This window comes from Onychostoma macrolepis, chromosome 17, assembly GCF_012432095.1.
Source record: "Onychostoma macrolepis isolate SWU-2019 chromosome 17, ASM1243209v1, whole genome shotgun sequence".
Taxonomy (NCBI): domain Eukaryota; kingdom Metazoa; phylum Chordata; class Actinopteri; order Cypriniformes; family Cyprinidae; genus Onychostoma; species Onychostoma macrolepis.
Window position 1 is genome coordinate 30,563,018 of NC_081171.1, and position 23,068 is coordinate 30,586,085.

Genomic DNA, 23,068 nt, shown 5'->3' on the forward strand with positions numbered 1-23,068 from the left:
ACTGGCCGCTAAGCATCTGACGATTTCTAAAGGAGTGCCAGGATTGCAATGAACAATATATTATGCATTTCTTTATTTTAATATACATAAGAAGAAGTGGGCTCAGTGTAAACCAGATTTTTTTCACATTTTATAAATGACTTTAAATGAAATGTAAATCTCTTGGAACAAACCAAAAACAAAATCATGTAATGCCCTGAAAGCATTGAAATGTATGTAATTTTCTTCCTTTCTTTTCCTCTTCTTCTTTTTTTTTTTTTCTCTGACAGCTTAAACTGACAGCTAATATGATAATGTGAATATGTAATATGTTCTTGTGGCATTGGATTAATAAAGAATTTAAAAAATAATTTTAACGTGATAATTATTTATTAAGCACCGTACATGTTTATAATAAAACATTCGTTATTTTTATGGTTAGCATTGTCATATATTATTAGGCAAAATCAAATAAACAAACAAATAAAAACCCTTAAACTCTAAGGTCTGAGCTCTATAGATTTAACGTTAGTTGCTAGAGATCGAAAACGTTTTTCAGTCTTTCAGAGCTTTACAAGTAAAAATCATTGTATTTTATTATGAGTGAGTGAAATAATTAAGCGGGTGGATGAAAGGGAATACACATAGCGCTGTTTTTACACTAAAACATTTCGCCTCTTTGGTAATATATTGCTCGTTACCACTCTATTATCTACATATATATGTTCTCTATCGGTGCTCGTTACTCAAAATGTTCAAACGCTAAACAAACGCGACGCATGCGCACTCGGCGGCCGCCCGTTGGTTGTTGTAATTTTGCACGCATGCGCACATCGGTAGCTGTCAGCTGGTTGTTATAGTAACAGGCGTCCGGAGTGGGTTATGGAGCTAACAGTTAATAATTGCACGTAAGAGCACTCACTCAACACAAACAGGTATGTTACTAATTACATTTAGCAGCAAACTAACTGTCTAATGTGGTGTGTTAGACATTCAAACGTTTACTTCTTATATCACAGTCTGGTTAGCTCGGTTAGCTAACAGCTAGTGAACTCTCTTCAGTCACACAACTAGTAAGAATCCTCTTTGCGATATTATATTTATATTACTAACATTGTTAGAAGGCATTTTCAGTCGTAGTAGACTGTAGTAATTGACAAATAGTAGACGAAGTAGTAATTCATAAAAAAAGACTAATAAACGTCTCAGAAATATGAAATTATAAACCAAATATTATTCAGACACCTTCAAGATTTCATTACAGTTTACTCGCTATAGTTTAGAAAATGGTAATAAAATATGAGGAACTCAGAGTTAAACTGCGTCAGAACAAATTAATCTTGATAATGTCAGATAAGTTTGATAGAAAGGTATGTAATGAATTCGGCTGAATAGCTGTCAGCTCTTAAATTTAAGTACACAGTTAGATAATACCAATTTAGCTCAACCAATTACCAAGCAATGCTTCATTTTGTTCAGTCTGTGTGTAAAAAGGTCGCATTAGCAATTAAAGAAAAAACACTTGAGCAAAACATGCTCAGGTCAAAGTGTCTGAATCATTTTTGGTCTCAGTTTTACTGGTAGTCCACTGTATGAAGAATTTTTGGGATTAATATGTCACAGTTTACTTTATTTGCTGTCCTCACTTACATTTATGAACTATAGTGTCCTGCACCCACTAGTAAAACAAATATCAAAAATTATATCTGGTGTCTGAGTAATTTTTGGTTTGACAGTATATGTTATTGTATTATAAAAGTTTTATGGTTTAACCTTTTTAATTACATATTTAGGTAACTTATTATTTGTTACATTCATTGATTAATATCTTTGTAAACTACCATCCTTTTAATTCACTTAATTTTGTTATTTTCATTCTATTTTGCACTACTGATAATTTTTGCATAAATGTTGTTTTACTTTATTTTTACTGATTCTGCATGATTCCTCATCCCACACAGAGCAATGTAAAATGTATATTGTTTGATATTCATAAATCACAGTAAAGCTGTAATTGTATGACAGCTCTTCTCATGAAGATCTCATTGTTTTCCAGATGAGTTAAGTAGATTGGAGATGAGCGCTGTCACACACACATTGAGCTGACACACACACACACACACACACACACACAGACGGAGATGCCAGCCGTGAGAGGACAGAAGGACGAATCCGAGTCATCGTCTGAAGATGAGCTGGAGTAAGTGTCTTTACTAAAGCAGAATGCTTAAGAGTATTGATCATGGAGATTACATTCAGTTAATCAGTGAGCAGGACTAGTCACGTTACCATCATTACACACAAAACTACAGCAAACATCAGGCACTGCTTACAGACTGATTTCATGATTTCACAGAGCTTATCGTGACTAAATATAGACGAGTTAGTTCTTAAATAGTAGCAGCCGCTCCTCAAATAGTCTAGATGTTCTGTACGTCTGTTTTCAGCAGCACAGCTAAATTCAGCCTCCCTGTGAAGTTTTTAAGAGACAACCATGACTATTTTACAGAGTGACAAAAATGACAAAGGTCAGTGGTCTGTTGCGATCTAAACCCAAAACTTGTTTAATTATTTTGGAGGTTAAAATGCTTTTTTCTATCCCAGCTGCTGGGTGTCAATCTAATGACCCACATTCTCAAGACATTATAGTGCCATTAAGAAGATTGCAAAGATGATCATTTGATCACATTAGAATTATGGGCTGTTTTTCAAAAGCTGCTAAATCGCTGTAGATCTACAAGTGCTCTGGAGTATTTGTATAGTGACCAGTGCATTGTAAAGAGACAGTCACTTGCAGGACAAAATTAGTATAAACTTAATAAAACCTACTATACTTAATACTATGCAGTTTATATTATGACTTTAATATCAGGAATCAGGATAATTTTTGTAATAGTTTTAAATTGAGCAAAAACTCACAGATGTCATGAGTGAACTTGAATGAACAAAATAATAATATCAAATTGTACAGTTACTGTAAATACGGTATATCCAACCTTACTTGAATGTACTAAATAGCGAATTTCAATTGCTTGGTTGCTTGTATTGTTGCAAAATGTAACTATATTATTGCACAGTTCTACTCTGTTTTAATCTCTTTGTCAGAGCTGTGTAATGCAGTTAGTTGTGCATGTGCATTGTTTTACTAACTACCACTTGCCTTCAGGGTTGTATGATACCAAAGACTGCCAAAGATTACCAAGATGGTTCACTCACAGTATTATGAACGGGAGAAAATGCAAAAGCAAAATATATTAAATTGTGCAATATAGCGGCTCTAGTAAAAGGAAGTCCTGCCTTCTAAATTAAAGCCACTCACCAATTGGCAAAGTCATTGTGTCACCACAGCTGCCATTAGAACTGAAATAAATTTGAGTGTTAGAAACTGGATAATGAGATGCTGTTTAAATGCGAGTTTGGCATGCAGATTTTTTTTTTTGAGATTTTGCCAGTATTGCCGACGAGTGAACTGACTTTCCTTGAAAGGGACTTTGGTAATCTCTCAAATTCATCTGACAGAGGAAATAGCAGATCTCTCTTTGCGTTAACACTTGTTGTGATAGGAAACTTCCGTGCATTGCCTGGAGTGGTGTCAGCAAACGGATTCCCGTGCTGCTCTTCTGTGCAGAAGCCATTGTGTCCAAAGATGTGGCCATCCACTCTGTTGGAGGTACAGACACAGATAAATCTTGTGTGCTTGATACAGAATTTTAAATTGCAAATCAAACAAATTCTGCACAGGTACACAAAAGAGAAATCTAATCAGTAATTACATCAGTACTTTCATTACTGTGTTTTCTGTATGTAGAATACATTATTTCAGTACTGTCAAAATCATAAAACACACATACACACACACACGTACATTTTATTTCATAAATATATTGTTTATATGGACGAGATTATAATTTTTTTTACATTATTCTTGTATAGTAATTCCTATGTTGTTGTACTCACAACATATATTAAAATATTTACTTCTTTCTAGTAACAAATAATTATATATATATACAGTATATAAAAATAGCATGTCTTGTATTTAATATCTAGAGTCTGCTTTTATAAATTTGCTGTTAGCTATGTGGCATTGTAGTGTGACCTCAATTCTTGAAGTGGTAATTCTGATGGAAATTTCTTACTTTTTTTTTTAATAGAAAAATATAACTTGGCCTTCAAGATTGTGCGTACGGAGAGCCGTCTTGTTCGTGGCATACTGGTCAATCACGGATTCCACGAGGTAGAGCATAGACATTGTTTGAAATGACATGCAAGCACACACCGTTTGCTGCCAAAATTAATGCAATGAAGGAGTTTCATCTTGTGTATAGAAATTATTAGTTCGCATTTAATATAGTTTTATAATAGTTAAATAAATAAAAAAATCATGAAAAGATGTTTAAAATAACATCTTATATGACTTATGGTTTATTTGGCCCACTGGAAATTGAAGTCGAGTGCATTGCATTATGGGATTCCACACACTTGTACATTGGCACAGTTCAGTTCATTTTAGAAACACAAATATTAAGCCTTCAAGCTACAGTTCAGCTGCTTCAGAAGCTGTAATACAATGGTTAGTGTTTATGAACGGGGCTCAATACAATAATGTAATAGCATTGAAAATGACTGTAGAACAGCTTTGGGACTCTACAGTATCTTTTTCATTTCTGACATTGCCCTGGCCTAAAATAAGATTTTTTCTATGTTTAGGTGCACCCAAATAGCAACGATTTTAACCTGATGTGGACCGGCTCGCACCTGAAGCCCTACCTTCTGCGCTCTCTGCAGGATTTCCAGAAAGTCAACCACTTTCCCAGGTGAGTCTGTCATTAGAGAGCTGTCTTAGTGTCTGCATATGCAGCTTCCTTCTGAGGCTGGATCCTACATGAAACGGGCAAGTCTGCATGTTATATGATTCACAGTTTATTTCAATGAGACAGACAATAGCATGTTAATAAGCTTTATGCTGATAAGCATAAAAATAATCAGCACTAGGGCTGGTTAGCTGTTAAATTGGACATAAGGTGGTTTTTTAATATCAACATTCTTTGTTGAAATATTTTAAATTATGGCTGTAATAAAAACCTTTTTCCATGGATTTATTCAAACATGCATTAAATGAGACATCTTTAACAGGTTAAAGACCAATATAATATAGAACATCTATTTAGTTGACAGACAAGTTTATGGTCACTGAATGCTTTCCTGAGGTAAATGTAACATTAGATTACATTGTTTACAATTGTTTTATTGACGTCTTTCTGCGTTTGAAGGACTGATTGATGATTACATAAAACGTGATACATTTCAGTAAGTCGTACTGTTTCTTTCAACACCTTCTGATGTTTATTCATGTTTATTTGGTGCTGTAACTAGTAGTAGAGGAAGAGATGAGCAGTTCACGCGCTGCTAAAACTGATGCCACTCCGATCTGTGACACCAATTTAAAGAGCCACAAAAACATTTGTTGTTTGGATTTTTTGATAAGAAAAAAAGACAATTTGAAAGTTATTGGATGGTTGACATACTTAAAATAATGTTCAGTGACATCTCACACATCGGTAGAACACACCATAGACTGAAAGGTCAGTTCTTGGGATTTAAGAATCTGTGTGTCATTGTTCATCAAAATGAAGATAGATTAAAATTGATTAATCATTTTTGTCAGCCCAGTCCTAGACAGCACACACAAATGTTGGATATATCAGCATTTTCTTTCTCACGTTGTCACCCATCTTGGATGGACTTTCAAGGAGCAGTGCATTCTGGGATCGCCTCAGTGTTGGGCGCACATGTGATTTATGGAACATTTCTTTCACCTGAATGTTGTTGGTTCAACCAAACACTAGTTTGTGGTGTGCCGGGTTTATCCCACAATGATAATAAGTTACCAAAGTCACACACATTCTCACTCAGCAACAACAACGTCCACACATCCAGCCTTCCAAGTGGGCAGACAGCATGTGTTCATTGGCAGTTTGAGCCGAGTACATTTCGTTTGGACGCCTGCCTCTCTGAAACGGCGCAATAGATCAAACTGACCATGTGCTGTCGCTGCGGTGTTATTTCAAGGGTTTATGTTCCCCTCGCTATCTCAGATGCTAACCTCATCCTAGGCACTTACGGTCAACACTCCCGTCGCTTTCCAGGTCGTACGAGCTCACGCGGAAAGACCGGCTCTACAAAAACATCCAGAGGATGCAGCAAACCCATGGCTTTCAAAACTTCCACATCGTACCCCAGACCTTTGTGCTTCCTGCCGAGTACCAGGAATTCAGCAGTGAGTGGGCACCCCTGTCCAATCAGCACTCGGGCGTGTGTTTGGCTATTAACATAAACAACATCAATTAGAAAAATGTGTCTGCTTCTCTGCTGGGCTTTAATAACACTCTCTCTGTACTCACGCAAACCTCAGGCTCCTTCAGCAAAGACAAGGGCGCGTGGATCATCAAACCAGTGGCGTCCTCCAGGGGCAGAGGCATCTACCTGGTCAGCAGTGTAAGTGATCAAGGGAACGTGACGTGATAAAGCTCATCTGGAGCATGCACAAGTGCCTCTGTTTCAAAGATTGCCTATGTAGGCAGCATAACATATCATTCACAGGCAAGACGTGAGCCGATGACATGAACTTGACAGCGTCTTAAGGCCCGTTCTGACCAGATATTGAGTCTGTGACCATGAATATATAGACCAGAAATGATTAAAATGCCACAGATGGAATATATGAATGTGAACATTTTTCTTCTCTTGTTTCTCTGGTTTACTTAGAAACAATTTTTATTTAGAAATTGCTGGTACATTTTGTAAAAAATGGAAAAGAAACTGAAAGTAACATCGAAATAAATGTGAAAGTAGAAAGACTTGTAAAACATAATCCATAAATCTTTGTTCCTATCCACAAACTTTACTACACAGTGATAACCACAAAAACTAAATATCCAACATAACTGAACATTAAACACTAACAAGTATTTTCCTTTACTCAGAAGTACATAAAATAACACTTAATTTCAATATTTGCTCTCCTGCTTCAGTCCTTTGCGAATCTTGCAGGGAGCTACAAATTTAATGCAAAAATGTAGTCCCAATACAAATGAATTACATAAACTTTGATTTTCATATGCAGCGGACAGGGAGCATTTTTAAGCATGCTTTTCCGATGTTCACGTCAATGTGCCTCTGATGCCCAAAAATGCTGTCTGGATAGACACCTGACCTAAATATGAGTCTATATTGACTATGAGTGTTTATCATGTTTCTGTAATCTGACAGTTTTTGTTGGTGCTGCTTGATAACACATGTTTGGTCTTTCAGCCGAGTCAGATCCCACTGGAGGAGAATATTCTGGCATCGCGCTACATCAGCAATCCTCTACTAATTGACGGTGAGTCTACAACACTAACACCAGCAGATTTAACACAGTCTGCATAGCGCATGTTTTTAAATTGAGTTTCTTTTGCATATCTGCAGGTTTTAAGTTTGACGTGCGTCTGTACGTGCTGGTGACCTCATACGACCCTCTCCTGATCTATCTCTATGAGGAAGGGCTGGCCAGGTAATTCATTCATCATCCAGAGTATGAAATGAACGCCCGCTATCTAAAAGTAACCGTCACACATCTAAAACGTGATGAGAAATGCCGTTGCTTACATAGAAAGATGCATGCTTGAACAGACAGAAGGATTGAAGGCTTTCATATGAACCGCTGTTTGTTCTGATGCTCTGCATCTCATGCACTGAGAGATTCAAGTTTACTATATATTTGAATTCTATAATATAAAAAAGTCTGGTAAAATTGGGCATCACCTGCAGCTGTTGCTGTTAGTGATGTCTGATTATTGAACAGAATGTTCTTTTAAGCAAGTGACTGGTTGAGACAATTCTCAAAATCAAGCTGTATGTGGCTCTTACAAGTTACTACACCATTTTTAGCCAAAGAACGGGTTCGAAATAAACAAATCATGTCAAACTCAAAAAGAACCACATTTTAACAGATTGAAGTCTTCTGAGGAGACTTCTGTCAAGAGATGTGAATGAATTTAACTACAGTTTATTATGCATGTACATTATATTTTATGTGTAAAGCTTAATCATGGAGTTTATTAGACTATTTTATTGTTTTTATATACTTCCGAAAGGTAGAACGCCGAATGCAAAACTTTAATGTAGGAAACTTGTCCAAGATGTAGACTACTATTTGTCAGTCATATGCTATTCCACAGAATGAAACTGTGAAAACAAATGCCATTGACTGAAGTGAATTAAAGGTAATGATATGGCCTTATTCAAAGGAATCATTCTATAGACCCTTTTTGTGCCGACGTCACGATTACGTCACTGCGCTAGCTGGAGGCAAAACAAAAGGAAAACTGGAGGCGGCTAATTCAAACCAGCACAGATACAGCTACATAAGGAGCTTAAAATATCATCTTGTTGTGATGTTGGATGCAAGAATTGATGTTGTACAGGCTCCAATTTGAAATTTTAACGCATACCTGCTGCCACTCCCAGACAAAAAGCTTGACAGCTGTGGTTAAACGCGATAAAACGAGCGGACTGGACAGAAACGATCGTCAAAAATTTGCGTTTGCAGCTCACACTTCTTATCAGAAAAGGTTAAATAAAGTGTTGTCTTTTGTTGTTATGGATTATGGTTTGTGTTACGCGTCTAAAGATTTCTTATGCATCTCACAACTATGAAATAATGTCTGTGTGCATGTGTGTAAAACAACAAACTGACGATGTATATGCTTAATCACCTGTAATTGTTGTGATTGATAGTGGCTGGACTTTCTAAGAACTTAGTAAGAAAGAATAATCAAACAGAAAGTTCAAAATTCATTTCTGGAATTTTTATTTCTAGAAACTATTCACATCTTCCTTTAAATGTACTGTATGTAAAGTATTGTAAACTTAACTTACATAATTTACAGGATGTATATGCTTTAAAATAACTATTTGGCCATGATACATACATCTTCAAATAATATCACATTGAATGTTTAACTTACTTTTTTTTGTATTTTGGCCCAGTTCACTCTCACGTCTCAACATTAGCTGTAAAAATTGAAATATATGTACATCTTCATGACTAGATAGACACTGGTGAGTTTCTCTTTACTACTCGTTAGGTTTCTCTATATGCGACTTGAGTCACTCAGTCGGAGGTAACGTTAATCCCGTCAGATTGTCCATCCATGAGCACAGGGTCGGCCAATCTGACTTTGTCCATTAAAGTTAACTTATTTAAATAACAATCTTGGTCCTGCACAGTGAGTTACTTATGCAGGTAAAATTGGATTTTCTCCAGCCATTGTTAAAAAAACAAGGTAACAAACTTGCTTTATCTTTCTGCCTCCACCTAAGCCCCGCCCACAGAAAAACGTCACAATGTTTACTATCAGAAAAAGGATCTATAAGAACCCTCCTCTAAATGATCAATATGATTCAAACTTTGCTGTTAAATCTGTTTCACACACAATCTACCACATGCCTTCCATCACCTGATTGACAGTTTAGACTTTTCTTTCGCAAGTAAAAGGCCTTGTAGAATAATTTGGTTCAGTGTCTTTTTGCTGTGAAATGATATGTGAATTTTATTATTATTTGTAAGTATGTGTAAGAACTACTTTCACACGGTTAGGAATATTTAAAGATGAATACTTTCTGGACTGAAGCAACGTAGGCTAGTGGTCAAAAGTTTCTTTTGCTCACCAAGGCTGCATGTATTTAATCAAATATACAGTAGTACTGTACAGTAATAATGTGAATTATCAATTTAAAATATATAGTATATTTATAGATTTAAAATATATAGAGAAAATATAGTAAAATGTAATTTATTCCTGTGATGGCAAAGCTGTATTTTCAGCATCATTACTCCAGTCTTCAGTGTCACATGATCTTCAGAAATCATTCTAATATGCATTATCCAGGCACCTGTATTTTTTTAGAAAAATCAAATGTATCAAATGTGATCATCAGTTTTTTAAAGAGTGTTTATTTCTTCATCTCTCAATCATAATTAGATTGCATTGCATTATATGTAAATTTCATCTTACGAAGACTTATTATTGGCGTTATAGAGTGACAACTGATATTTACATCATTTTATGTCTGTATCTTATAAAGATCTCGTTTATTTACATCACAAGCATCAGAATTTCATCATTTAAATATCAGCAACTGCAACTTCTACATAACCAGAAATATTTCTTTCAGACACTGAAATAGCACAGACACTAGATGGCAGCAGAAATGTTTCCAGTAAAGTTGGACTGGCTCAACTAGGCCTCAAACAAAGCTTTCCATTGTCTCATTGCTGGAAGGACATTGACAAGAGTTTTTTTTTTTTTGAATAGTGTGTTTTTTTTAAAGATTTAAAGCACCAAGAAAATGTGATCGTTTTAAAAACATTTTTAAGGCAGGTTCTCAGGCTCACATAATTGTGTTTTTAAATGTCTTCTACCTGAAGAGAATCCTTTTTATGATATTTTTACATAAGCCACAAATAGCAGTGGGAAAGATTTCTGACTGCTCAGCAGCCGGGGAAAGTCTCACACTCGCTCCGACAGTCGTAACCCTCCGTTGAGCGCCTGTGAAACGCATTCAATCTAGATATACACACTGTGTCCTGCTTTTGGCACAGCGAGGAGAGTGTTTTCTCAGACAAGCGAGTGAGAAGCTCAAACAAATCCTCTGATTTTTTGGATGCCGTGCGGAGTGAAACTGTGTGAAGTGGATGTGCGATGTATTGTGGGCCGCTGTGGTCTGGTGTGTGTAAAACACTTGGCCTACCTCTATTAGGCTTGGCGCTGACGCCGCCTTTACAGAGTGACACTCGGGTTTGTTTTCTGCACACTCTCTTATGAACTGCTGGCGGTACATCCTGGCGTTTTTCCTGACTCAACTTTTATCTAGGAGATCCCAGAAGCTTTGGAGGCATTCAGGTGCTCTCTGTGTGCCAGGAAATTCTTCCTCCACATGTGGCGTCCACTCCTCTCAAGCCCAGCGGCGGTGTATTCTGGGAATACCCGTGAGCTTTAGGACAAATCACTCCGATTACGGTTATAAAACTGTTTGTGATTATGCAGTATTGTCACTGTACCATCATGTGCAGTTGATGAGGAGAATAAACAGATTAGTTATTGGACTTCATGATGGAAACATTATATGCAGCATCAGTATAGAGCGCTGCAGTGATGATGTGTTCTGTAGGCCAAGCTTTTCAACAAAACTTTTTGTTGGTTCTGTCAACATAAACCCAATATTGGCTTTTGGATTACTGCAGAAAATGACTAGCAGAAGTGTGATTCTTAAACATTTTGTTCATCATATGACTAGCGATTAAATGAGTTTGCCTTTTGTGTGAGGACATTTATAATCCCGACAACCTCTGTACTCTCATTAAGACACTTGTTAGCAATGCTTTCTTCAAGACAAGAAAAAGCTTTAAAGCAAAAGTTCACCCAAAAATGAAAATTAGCTTAAAATATGCTCACCCTCAGGCCATCCGAGTGCACCATTGCATCACTTCCTCTGCAGTGAATGGGTGCCGTCAGAATGAGAGTCCAAACAGCTGATAAAAACATCACAATAATCCACAGCACTCCAGTCCATCAGTTAACATATGGAGAAGACAAAAGCTGAAACAAATCATCCTTTTTAACTAAAATACGAGTCCATAATCCATAATATTATATTCTTCTGTTGTCTTGTCTGAATCAGGAGAGAAATCTACACTGATCAAGCTCCGTTTACAAGCCAAGACAGTTCAAAACAGCTCTTAACAAATCTGTGGGTGGATTTTGACATGAGAGGAAGCATTATTATTAATTATGAACTTGTATTTTAGCCGGAAGCAACAGTTTAAAGTTAAAAACATCTTACTGATAGATTTGTTTCTTACAAACATGCAGCTTTTGCCTTCACAAGACTGCTCCTTTATAAAATATCACAAGGGGGTATAATGTAGTTGTTGTAAAGTAAAACATAAAAATATCTTGAGCTTGTTTTCAGTCTTATTTCAGCCATTTAACCAAAAAACCCACTGACTTCAGGACGATGCAACTGGTAAAGGTGGTAAAATGTTTGTTTCCAGGTTTTGGCCTACAAAATACGTCATCCCATTACAGCGCTGCTGTTGTAGTTGTGTGATTTGCTAGTTTTAGTTGGATGGCTGTTGCAAAACCTCTCTGTTTATGTGTCACATTAATATTAAAAGATTTGTGGCTGGAGTTTAAGGTCGTCCTGTGTTTGCACAAGGCTGCTTGCTTTGGTACTGTACCTATTTATTCTTTTCAGCAGGTCAGTTCAATGTCATGCTCCCTATTAAGCTCATTTATTCCTTCTTGCTTGTGTGTGTTGTAGGTTTGCCACAGTGAAGTATGAACACGCCACGGCAAACATCAAGAACCAGTTCATGCATCTGACCAACTACAGTGTCAACAAGAAGAGCAGTGACTACGTCAGGTGAGCTCTCTCGGGGTCTTCCAGTGTGGATACGAGTATAAATACTGAGGATATTGTCTTAGTATTAAGCAGAACATTTATGTGGCAATAGGTCTGCTGGTATTTTAATGACATAATTTGAACAGCACACCCTGTCTGCATATAAGCACTGATGGATTATAAGGCGATACGAAGAATAGTGGCTGTGCTTTGAAAATGTATAGTAAAGGGTGATTTCTCTTGCCACTGTATTACACAGTAGCTGTTTTGCCTTACAGTATATTAGTGCTGTCAAAATTATTGCGTTAAAACAGGCGATTCATTTTTCTAGTTTAACGCGTTAAAATATTGAGTTTAATATATTTACATGGAATTAATATAGAAACCTTTTTCCGCATACACGGCAGGCGCAAATGCTCGTATCCGATTCACATCTGATTTATTTCCACATATGAATGAGGCCTGAAACCGATCTGAGAATATTGGAATCCATGTGATTTTGTTCCTGCTTACATGGTTGTGGGCCATTTCTGATCTGTGCCACATGGGAGGAAAAAATCGGAATTGGGTCACTTGAACCATGCAGTGTAAATGCAGCCTTAAAGGGGTCATCGGATGCCCTTTTTCCACAAGTTGATATGATTCTTTAGGGTCTTATTGAAAAGTCTGTAACATACTTTGGTTAAAATTTCTCAATGGTAGTGTAAAACGACACCCTTTTTACCCTGTCTACCCAGAAACAATGGCGGAATGATGACAGCTCACTCAGGGCGGAGCTGTGATAAAACACACATCATCATTATTATTATTAGTTTGTTTATGTTAAACTGTGTAATCCAAGTGGATGACAATTGTTTATGCAATTCAAATACATAAATTGACAATTTAGGCATGACAGTGCCTTTTAAATTTCAGTTCAATTGTTGAATTTGAATTGAGGTAGCAAAAAGAATGCAGAATTTAATTTAAGTAGAATTAAACTGAGAATGAAGATTAATTCAAATTCAAAGGAAATCCATTTGACTTTTTAACCAGAAAAGCAAAGTTCGTCAAGACTTTAAATGTTGACTTTATGAAGCCTTGTTTAAAAGTTTTGAAATGAGAAAAAAAAGCATTTTAAAGTGTAAAAGATACAATGTCTCAAATTTCAAAATTAAATTTAAACACAATTTCCACCAATACTAACACAGGAAATGTGAGAAAAGTCTTTCCATCTGAATCTGTACAAGGTTATGTAGCAATAATCCTTAATAGCTCTTTATAAATGCCTGATGATATTAGAGTAGCTTGTGTTTGTCTTGTGGAAGCCCATGCCATAAAGCATCATGCGTGTTACAGTAATGAGAACAGATCTAAGCTGTCAGAAATAATAGTTAAATAATCACTTCTCATTGTTCATCACTCCTAAACGGGAATGTGTTTTCAAATACGAGCTAATCCTTGTGTTTGCTAATCATGTCAACATTGTTACGTTGTGCCCATTTCTCTGCATTGTTTTGGCAGTGCTGACAGTCAGGGTTTCTCTTGTTTTCAGCTGCGATGACCCTGAAGTAGAGGATTATGGGAACAAATGGAGCATGAGCGCAATGCTGAGATATTTGAGGCAAGAAGGCAAAGACACCACATGTGAGTAGAGCTAAGATATGCCTTATGCAATCATATACACTGAACAAAATTATAAACGCAACACTTTTGTTTTTGCCCCCATTTTTCATGAGCTGAACTCAAAGATCCAAGACTTTTTCTATGTACACAAAAGGCCTATTTCTCTCAAATATCGCTCACAAATCTGTCTAAATCTGTGTTAGAGAGCACTTCTCCTTTGCCGAGATACTCCGTCCACCTCACAGGTGTGGCATATCAAGATGCTGATTAGACAGCATGATTATTGCACAGGTGTGCCTTAAGCTGGCCACAATAAAAGGCCACTCTAAAATGTGCAGTTTTACTGTATTGGGGGGGTCCGAAAACCAGTCAGTATCCGGTGTGACCACCATTTGCCTCACGCAGTGCAACACATCTCCTTCGCATAGAGTTGATCAGGTTGTTGATTGTGGCCTGTGGAATGTTGGTCCACTCCTCTTCACGCTGTAGTATACGCCGATCCAGAGCATCCCAAACATGCTCAATGGGTAACATGTCTGGTGAGTATGCTGGCCATGCAAGAACTGGGATGTTTTCAGCTTCCAGGAATTGTGTACAGATCCTTGCAACATGGGGCCGTGCATTATCATGCTGCAACATGAGGTGATGGTCGTGGATGAATGGCACAACAATGGGCCTCAGGATCTCGTCACGGTATCTCTGTGCATTCAAAATGCCATCAATAAAATGCACCTGTGTTCGTTGTCCATAACATACGCCTGCCCATACCATAACCCCACCGCCACCATGGGCCACTTGATCCACAACGTTGACATCAGCAAACCGCTCACCCACACGACGCCATACACGCTGTCTGCCATCTGCCCTGTACAGGGAAAACCGGGATTCATCCGTGAAGAGAACACCTCTCCAAAGTGCCAGACGCCATCGAATGTGAGCATTTGCCCACTCAAGTCGGTTACGACGACGAACCGCAGTCAGGTCGAGACCCCGATGAGGACGACGAGCATGCAGATGAGCTTCCCTGAGGCGGTTTCTGACAGTTTGTGCAGAAATTCTTTGGTTATGCAAACCGATTGTTGCAGCAGCTGTCCGGGTGGCTGGTCTCAGACGATCTTGGAGGTGAAGATGCTGGATGTGGAGGTCCTGGGCTGGTGTGGTTACACGTGGTCTGCGGTCGTGAGGCCGGTTGGATGTACTGCCAAATTCTCTGAAACGCCTTTGGAGACGACTTATGGTAGAGAAATGAACATTCAATTGACGGGCAACAGCTCTGGTGGACATTCCTGCAGTCAGCATGCCAATTGCACGCTCCCTCAAAACTTGTGACATCTGTGGCATTGTGCTGTGTGATAAAACTGCACATTTTAGAGTGGCCTTTTATTGTGGCCAGCTGAAGGCACACCTGTGCAATAATCATGCTGTCTAATCAGCATCTTGATATGCCACACCTGTGAGGTGGACAGAGTATCTCGGCAAAGGAGAAGTGCTCACTAACACAGATTTAGACAGATTTGTGAGCGATATTTGAGAGAAGTGGGTGTTTTGTGTACATAGAAAAAGTCTTAGATCTTTGAGTTCAGCTCATGAAAAATGGTGGCAAAAAAAAAAAAATTTTGCGTTTATAATTTTGTTCAGTGTACTTTCATGTTTAACACTCCGTGATGTTTGACATTCATAACCACTAATCTGCAGATACTCTCAAGCACAAAGCACTGCAGAGTCATTTGTATATTGACACGCTTGTTACTCCTGATGAACAGCAGCTGCTAGATTGTTGTCTCACATTATGACCCCCTAGGTGGGGTTCATTTTGAGGATATTTGAAACATTTTATGATGAGTTATGTTTGAATGATGTATTGTTGTAAAGAAAATGTATTTCATTTAACTAATTTCCTATGAAATTGTACTATATATCTACCGTTGGCCATTGTCCTTTTCCATTTACTGATCATAGCCAATGATCTGTGTTCTCCAAAAGAAAAAAAAACATACAGCTTGAACACTTGGTCCTCTGTGTGAATTCTGCTAAGGGCACACGGTTGAGATATGAGATGGGAGGAAAAATTATATCGTGCATTGGCTGGCAAAACTTTTATTTCACTCAGACAAGTTTTGTGTTCCCCTGAGAAACTTTGCATTTGCTTTCAAAAGATTTTGCTCACGTTCTCTCACGATATATAAACTTTTCCTACAAACCTTTTTGTTCTTTTTTGCCAGCCCTCAACAAGCACTGTGTTTGCTAGCAAACCTTTACATTCTCTTGAAAAAGCTTTTTGTTTGCTTGCATAATATTGGTAATAATATTAGCTGTAAAGAAAATGGTATTTAATTGCTTATGTTTTCACTCACAAAGCTTTTTTTTTCTCTCAAAAATGTTTTGTTCCACCTGGAAACTTTTGTGTTCTTTTATGAAAGTTTTGCGTTCCTCTGAAAAACTTCACATTTGAGTGCAAAACATTTTGCGGTTGTATGCAAAACTGGTGATGGAAATAATATAAGATAGGAGGAACAACTATATTTCAGTGCTTTTGCAAGTGGTTGTGTTGCATGATAAAAACACTATTGCTGTTCCAAAAAAATGTATATACATTTCTCTGTGTTTGTCAGTGCTCATGGGCCAGATCGAGGATCTGATCATTAAAGCTCTTCTAAGCGCTGAGATCCACATCGCCACAGCTTGCAAGATGTTTGTCCCTCATCGCTGCAACTGCTTCGGTAAGACAGAATACATGGTCTATGATGTTGATGTCTATGATGTATCTGTGCTGTTTTTCATACTTCTTTAAAAAAAGCAGGTGAAATTAGGCATCAAAATATTACTGTATGTGATAGTAAAGAAAAACTGCTTGGTACTTTTGAAACATGGTAAAAAAAAAAGCATGTTGTTTCAATTGGTAAGCAATCGCTCTGAAATGATGTGCTAAATCGACATGCTCGCTGATATACTGAGCATCCCTCAACAAACAGTACATTATTTTATTATGGGATTATTGTAACCCAAGGTAAGGGTTTACAATATATAAAGTCTATTTTCTCTGTGTTGCGTCCTGTAACGACCTCAGCAGTGTGTTTAACCAGAAGAATGCAGACTTTACTGTATGATAGACTGTTTATGGAGGTGAAAACAGAACAATATCTGCTGCCAGACCAGAACTGCAGAGATGCCCGTTTACAGTCCAACTGTTTCTCATTCTGAGCTGTTATGGGGTGTTAACTACCTGCATAAGGTCAAACACATTATCCTCCAGAGTAATCATCGACATATTCGCTTCATCAGCGCTCTGATTTATGTTCTTTAAGTTGATTAGTTAATTAGTGTATTAGTTTATTGAATTTGGAAAATAAATAAATCAAATAAAACAGACATGTTCAGTAGTTCTCCTTGTGTGCCAAATCACCCTCCCAAAGCTGAACACAAATGTGTGTCATGTGAAGTAACAAAGCAAGAATTTTACTTCTGTCAAAACTTTGAATTCCGGTCCAAAATAAACACTTGCCAAGAGGGCAAAAATAAGGCATGGTTTATGTTCTTTGTTCTTATTGAGCAAAACATTTTGAGCGTTTTTATCAGTCGGACCCTTTGGCCACTATACAAAGAGATGATTTAACAATATGGGCAATTTAAACATAAATAAATAAATGTAATATCTATTAAATCCAATTAAATGAATAGTTAAGAAAATTTGTGAAAATGTACTCACCATCAGGCCATCCAAGATTAGGATGAGTTTGTTTCTTCATCAGATTTGGAGAAATGTATCATTGCATCAGTGTCTCAGCAATGGATGCTCTGCAGTGAATGGGTGCCGTCAGAATGAGAGTCCAAACAGCTGATAAAAACATCACAATAATCCACAGCACTCCAGTCCATCAGTTAACGTCTTGAGAGGACAAAATAAATAAATCCACCATTAAGATGTTTTTAACAAAGAGTTGCTTCCAGCCGAAATAAAAATAACATTTGTTATGGAGTCCAAAATCCATAACAAAACACTTCCTCCAGTGAAGTATTTAAAACGTTTTAATGATTGACGGCACCCATTCACTGCAGAGGATCCACTGGTGAGCAAGTAATGGAATACTACGTTTCTTCAAATGTATCCTTTCATTTTTAACAAATTATATAATCAGCATAGCAGTTTTAAATATTATTGTGAATTTAACAAAGTTTATTTATGTTCTGAAGATCATCCTGAGCTTCAGTGGAAGCAAGAGTACAAAGGGTCTCATGATCAGTGACTCATATGTATAGGACATTTGATTAGTCATCTAGAAACAAGAGATTTGTGTTTGTCTGTTTTTCTATTTTGTTCAGTTTGAACAGTGGCAGACAGGCTAATGTTTAGGTAACTTTAGCGATCATTGTTTTTGCAGTTCCATTTGGTAAAGCTGGTGGCACAGATTGTATGGTCTTGATTACATGACATGACGTGATGTATAGAGGTAGGGGTGCTCCGATCGGGATTTTTGAGGCCGATCACAGAAAGCAGTATCTGCCGATTCGATCACCGATACCGATCTTTTTAAAGCCTTCTTTTTATCATGTAGAATTATTTATAGTGATGATCCGATCAAGATTTTTAGACATTTATTCAGGGCCTGAATTTCATTTTTGAAAATTAATTCCCCTCCTAGGTGACTTTTGTGAGAGGGGATTTTTTTTATTTGAAGGGTGGAGGGGGGCATTTTTAGACATTTTTCAAAAATATATGTTTATCTTACCTAAATGTTTGATCATGCACTGCATTTTTGTTTTGACAATCGTGCAATTGTTGCACAATAGCTTACACACAGCACAAGCCTGATTTCATGAGCTGTATGTGAGGCGGCCTTTTACACCTGATTCACACATACTCTGTTTGCAGTGCGTATGCAGTCCATGTGCAGTACGTAAGCGGTGCAGAAGCAGCACTGACTGTGCTTTCACACAGAAGTCGGCAACTGATCCATGGCTGTTTACTACAAATACCATTTATCCATTATTTTGATTTCAAATCCAAACTTTGTTAATTTAGGCTTTTATTGACTCATAAACATTGATTAATGCACATACATAGAGCACATTAAATATGGCAAATGGAAGATCAGACATGCTCGCTTGATGCTCAAGAGTGGAGCTCACTGGTTCTGGAACATCAAGCACGCATGTCTGATCTTCTGTTTACCGAAAATTGATGAGATAATAACAGAAATACATTTCTGTTCCGAAGATGAACACATTTCCAAAGAAGGCAGTGACTGAAATGTTGTCTATGCTGAGGCCTGTGAAGATTCGAACACGTTTATCCTCATTTGTCATCCTTTTCTTTCTCCGCTCCAGTGTTCTGTCATCTCCACTGTAACGTGTTTGGAGACATAATATTTTCTCCAGGAGGTGTTGCTTGTTTAGGCTGTGATAACACAGTCCCTGTGGACTGCTCTGTTATCGGACAATCACCTGCATGAAAAGGATATCTTTACCCTGCACCCAGTCTATGCCCTCATCTCGCGGTGAATGATGGGATTCTGGAAGCAGGCAGGGCCAGGCCAGGTTCACTTCACTGTGTCACGTGACTGAATATGAGCCACCCATGCAGGTGCATCAGTGGAATGTGATGGATACAATGTGATACGGATAAAGTGCTCGTACTGTGAATACACAGGGCCTGTTTAATATGGTAAAATCAGTCTGTACACCAGGGGTGTCCAGTCCTGCTCTTGCAGGCCATTTTAAACCCATATTCTGCTTTAACTAGTTACTATACCTTACTAAAATATATTGGATGTTAGTCATGCACCAAAATGATTTTTTAACCAAAATTCAGAGTGATATTTTTTTTTTACGAAAATAGTTTATTTAGCTGAAAACCGAAACTGAAAATGAAGCTTATTTAATAACCAGCACTTAAATTAAAACTGACTTGAATATAAGCATTTAAATGGCTTTTTTTTTTTTTTTTTTAAGTCTGATTTTAATGATATATAGTTATGTTTTTACTCCAATTCATTTTTGAAATTGTCATTTAAAAAGTGGCTGTGATAACTTGTTTTCATGGATTTTTTCAAACATGCATTAAATGAGACATCACTAACAGGTTAATTACAAATAAAATGAATATGTAATATATTGCATGTATTTATCAAAAATGCTCTCTGGAGTTATTTTTCTCGCTGCGTTTCTAACGAGTTTATGAACATTGAATGTCTCTCCTGAGGTAAATGTGATGTTTTGTGACATTATTGATCACAAGCTGATTTACTGATGTCTTCTGGTGGTTGAAACACTGACTGATCGATTACATGAGACATGAATATTTTAGTAAGTTGTTTTGTTTCTTCTGATGTTCATTCATGTTTATTTTGTGCTATAACTAGTAGTAAAGAGGAAGGGATGATGATTGGTTTATGTGCCACTTGAACTGAGGCTACAGCAATCTGTCACGACACATTAAAAAAGCCACATTTAGCTATTGTTAGAACTTTGTTAACAGAATTTGAAAGCTGAGACTTTTTCATATCACATTGCAATTATTGGATGGGAGTCACACTACAAAAATGTTTAGTTATTTTGTTCACGCATCAACTGAAAACAGTTGTTCTTCAAAACAGAAGATCTCGGTTCATCAAAATTAAGATGGACTGAAATCCAAAAGTCTAAATTATCAACCCACCTGTGCCTCTGGGATTACTTGTGGAGTATGATGGGATGTCTTGGAGCCCAGTGTCGGCTCCAGCCCCTGAGTCCGCTCCAGGATGCTCTCAGGTCACAGAGCTCAACAGAGAGCCCCGTTCTTCTTGGTCTCCGCTGGTTCTGTCTAGCCCTCCTTCGTCTCCTGAGTCTCCTCCACTATATATCCATGGCCAAAGTGGCCTGGCCGATGACCAAGACCAAGGCCACGGAGAACTCATGGTAACGTGAACTCCCTGATCCGCCCCGGTGGAACTGTAACGGCGCGGGACGCGCCTTCCGGGAGGGTGGAGTACTGTCACATGTATGTTCCCGTTTAGTTCCTGTTTGTCCTTATTTGGTTTAGTTCCTGTTCCCATTAGTTAATCATTGTTCATTCTGTTCGCCTTTTATGTTTCATTATCCCTTGTGTCTCCACTACATTTTTAGGCCCTGTTTTCTCCTGGTTTCCTTTGTCTTGGATTAATGTTATTTAGAATGGTCTAAGTGTGTTGATGTTCATTAAAGTCTCTCTACGTTTACTCCTTCGTTGTGCGCCTTTACTACAACCACGACCGGGTGACAATGTGACTTTGCCTCAGCAGATGATGTGATTGGATAACTGGACTAACCTGAGTACTAGTGTTATTTTAATCATTTTGAAATGCCTGAACATCGTCTCACATGACTGCGTTCCCAAACATCAGGCATTCAAATGACAACACGACAGTGTTATTGTGTTTCGTCTGGTGCAAGTCATTTTTTATGAAGGAAAATAGAGCCACAGACTTCCCTGGTAGCGACAACTTAAATTTTTTATTATTAATACTTTGCACCAGTTTCCCAGGAAATTACGATTTTATTCTCTTGAACACACAGGATAGAAAATGGTGCTATATTCGCGTATGTTTTGTGCAATGTTCTAATTTTATGCAGAAGTTAAATTTGTATCTTTGGATGGAAAAACAACTAATGACACAATCAAAACGTGTCATCATAGAAACACTATAATTAAATGTCACAGTTTCGTCAGTGATTACATTCCTCCAAATCTGGGTCGGTTGAAAATGAATTTGGATGAACAATGAATGTTCAGTTGCTGAAAACTATATGATTTATCTATTTTTTTTTCCCTCAAATAATCCTTTCTTCATATCTACACCCGCTCTGCATGTCTCGTCTTTATTGTCTTACCACAATGAGAAATCTCCATGTCATACCAATAAATAAAGCAATAAAACAAGGAAGCAGAAGCAGGAAGTGATGCGGAGGCTAATAAATGAGAAAGTGTTGAAAAAGCTCTTTAGCATTGTCTCCAGGAGAACAGCCCCATTGTTTTCCAAGTTTACATCTCATCTCACTTAAATCTGGATCAGAGCCACACGGCTGATTCGCTCTTTAATATACTCCTGATTGTTCGCATGTGAATTAGCGTCGGGTTTGTCTTTGTCCAGCTGCTGTCTAAATGAACTCCTGTAACATGATGCTTCATTGGTCACTCTTCACCTCTGACATGGAAAGCAGAAACGTTCCCTTACTAGTGCATAAATGAGCCTCTTTGTGTGTGATTCGCGCAATGGCAGTTCATGTCTTTATGTCCAGTTGAATGCTTCTTTATATGAGTGCATGCTCAGTTTTGTGGACTGAGACAAATTTCATAAATTGTAAAAGATTTCTTTTGTCTTTTTTTGATGGCTTAGTACACTCTCAAGAAAAAAGAAGTGCAAAAAGTTGTCACTGGGACATTTTCAAAAGGTACTAAAATGTACCATTTAGACACTAGTATGTTTACTTTAGGCACTGATATGTACTTTTAAGATACTAATATGCACTCTTTAAGGGCAAATAAGGCAAAACTGTACTGCTTCAGCGACAGCTTTTGTGATGCATCGCAATTATTTCTTCAGTGATACTGAATTGATTCTTACGAATTGAGTTTTTTCTGTGTTTAATTTTTAACTGCAGGGAGGGTACTTATGTGTGTGTTTGAGCTATTTTCTGTTTGATGCCAATTCCACACAAACAAAACTAAAATTATTAAACTTCTCTAAAGTTCAAAGTGAATTACCATGGCATTCACAGGCTTTAATGTGCATGATATGCACTGTGAGTATCCCAGGGTTTTGCTTGCTGTTGCAGCGCTTACAATGTGTGGACAGATTGCAGTATTGATGCCATTACTATTTACAAAATAAATTATTTTAAAAAAGTACGATCTTATGATCATGTTGTTTAAAAAGTACCTTTTTATGAGTAAATTGTACAATAAAGATTTAATGTGGTTTACCAGTTAGAAATAAGTGTTTAATTTCCATTTTTTCATCTTTGCTTTTGTAATTGGTACCGAGAATTATTGCATTTTATTGCTATTGAAAATGGCTTT

General features: G+C 37.4%; 1 protein-coding gene across 6 annotated transcripts in view; it reads left to right on the forward strand.

The window, feature by feature from the left end:
- The first annotated feature begins 588 nt into the window (after window positions 1-588).
- The window catches only part of ttll5 (tubulin tyrosine ligase-like family, member 5), a 135,875-nt gene continuing 113,395 nt past the window's right edge, over window positions 589-23,068 (forward strand). For 2 of the 6 annotated variants that reach the window (XM_058750026.1, XM_058750028.1), the window contains exons 1-12: window positions 596-914; window positions 2,036-2,179; window positions 3,543-3,649; window positions 4,134-4,216; window positions 4,690-4,796; window positions 6,129-6,259; window positions 6,395-6,477; window positions 7,294-7,363; window positions 7,450-7,534; window positions 12,349-12,450; window positions 13,964-14,055; window positions 16,647-16,754. In XM_058750026.1, the coding sequence (XP_058606009.1) occupies window positions 2,121-2,179; window positions 3,543-3,649; window positions 4,134-4,216; window positions 4,690-4,796; window positions 6,129-6,259; window positions 6,395-6,477; window positions 7,294-7,363; window positions 7,450-7,534; window positions 12,349-12,450; window positions 13,964-14,055; window positions 16,647-16,754 (1,027 nt within the window). In that variant the 5' untranslated portion in view covers window positions 596-914; window positions 2,036-2,120. Of the gene's footprint in view, window positions 915-2,035; window positions 2,180-3,542; window positions 3,650-4,133; window positions 4,217-4,689; window positions 4,797-6,128; window positions 6,260-6,394; window positions 6,478-7,293; window positions 7,364-7,449; window positions 7,535-12,348; window positions 12,451-13,963; window positions 14,056-16,646; window positions 16,755-23,068 lie in introns of all 6 variants that reach the window. The other 4 variants (XR_009266805.1, XM_058750027.1, XM_058750024.1 and 1 more) reach the window with 4 other exon arrangements.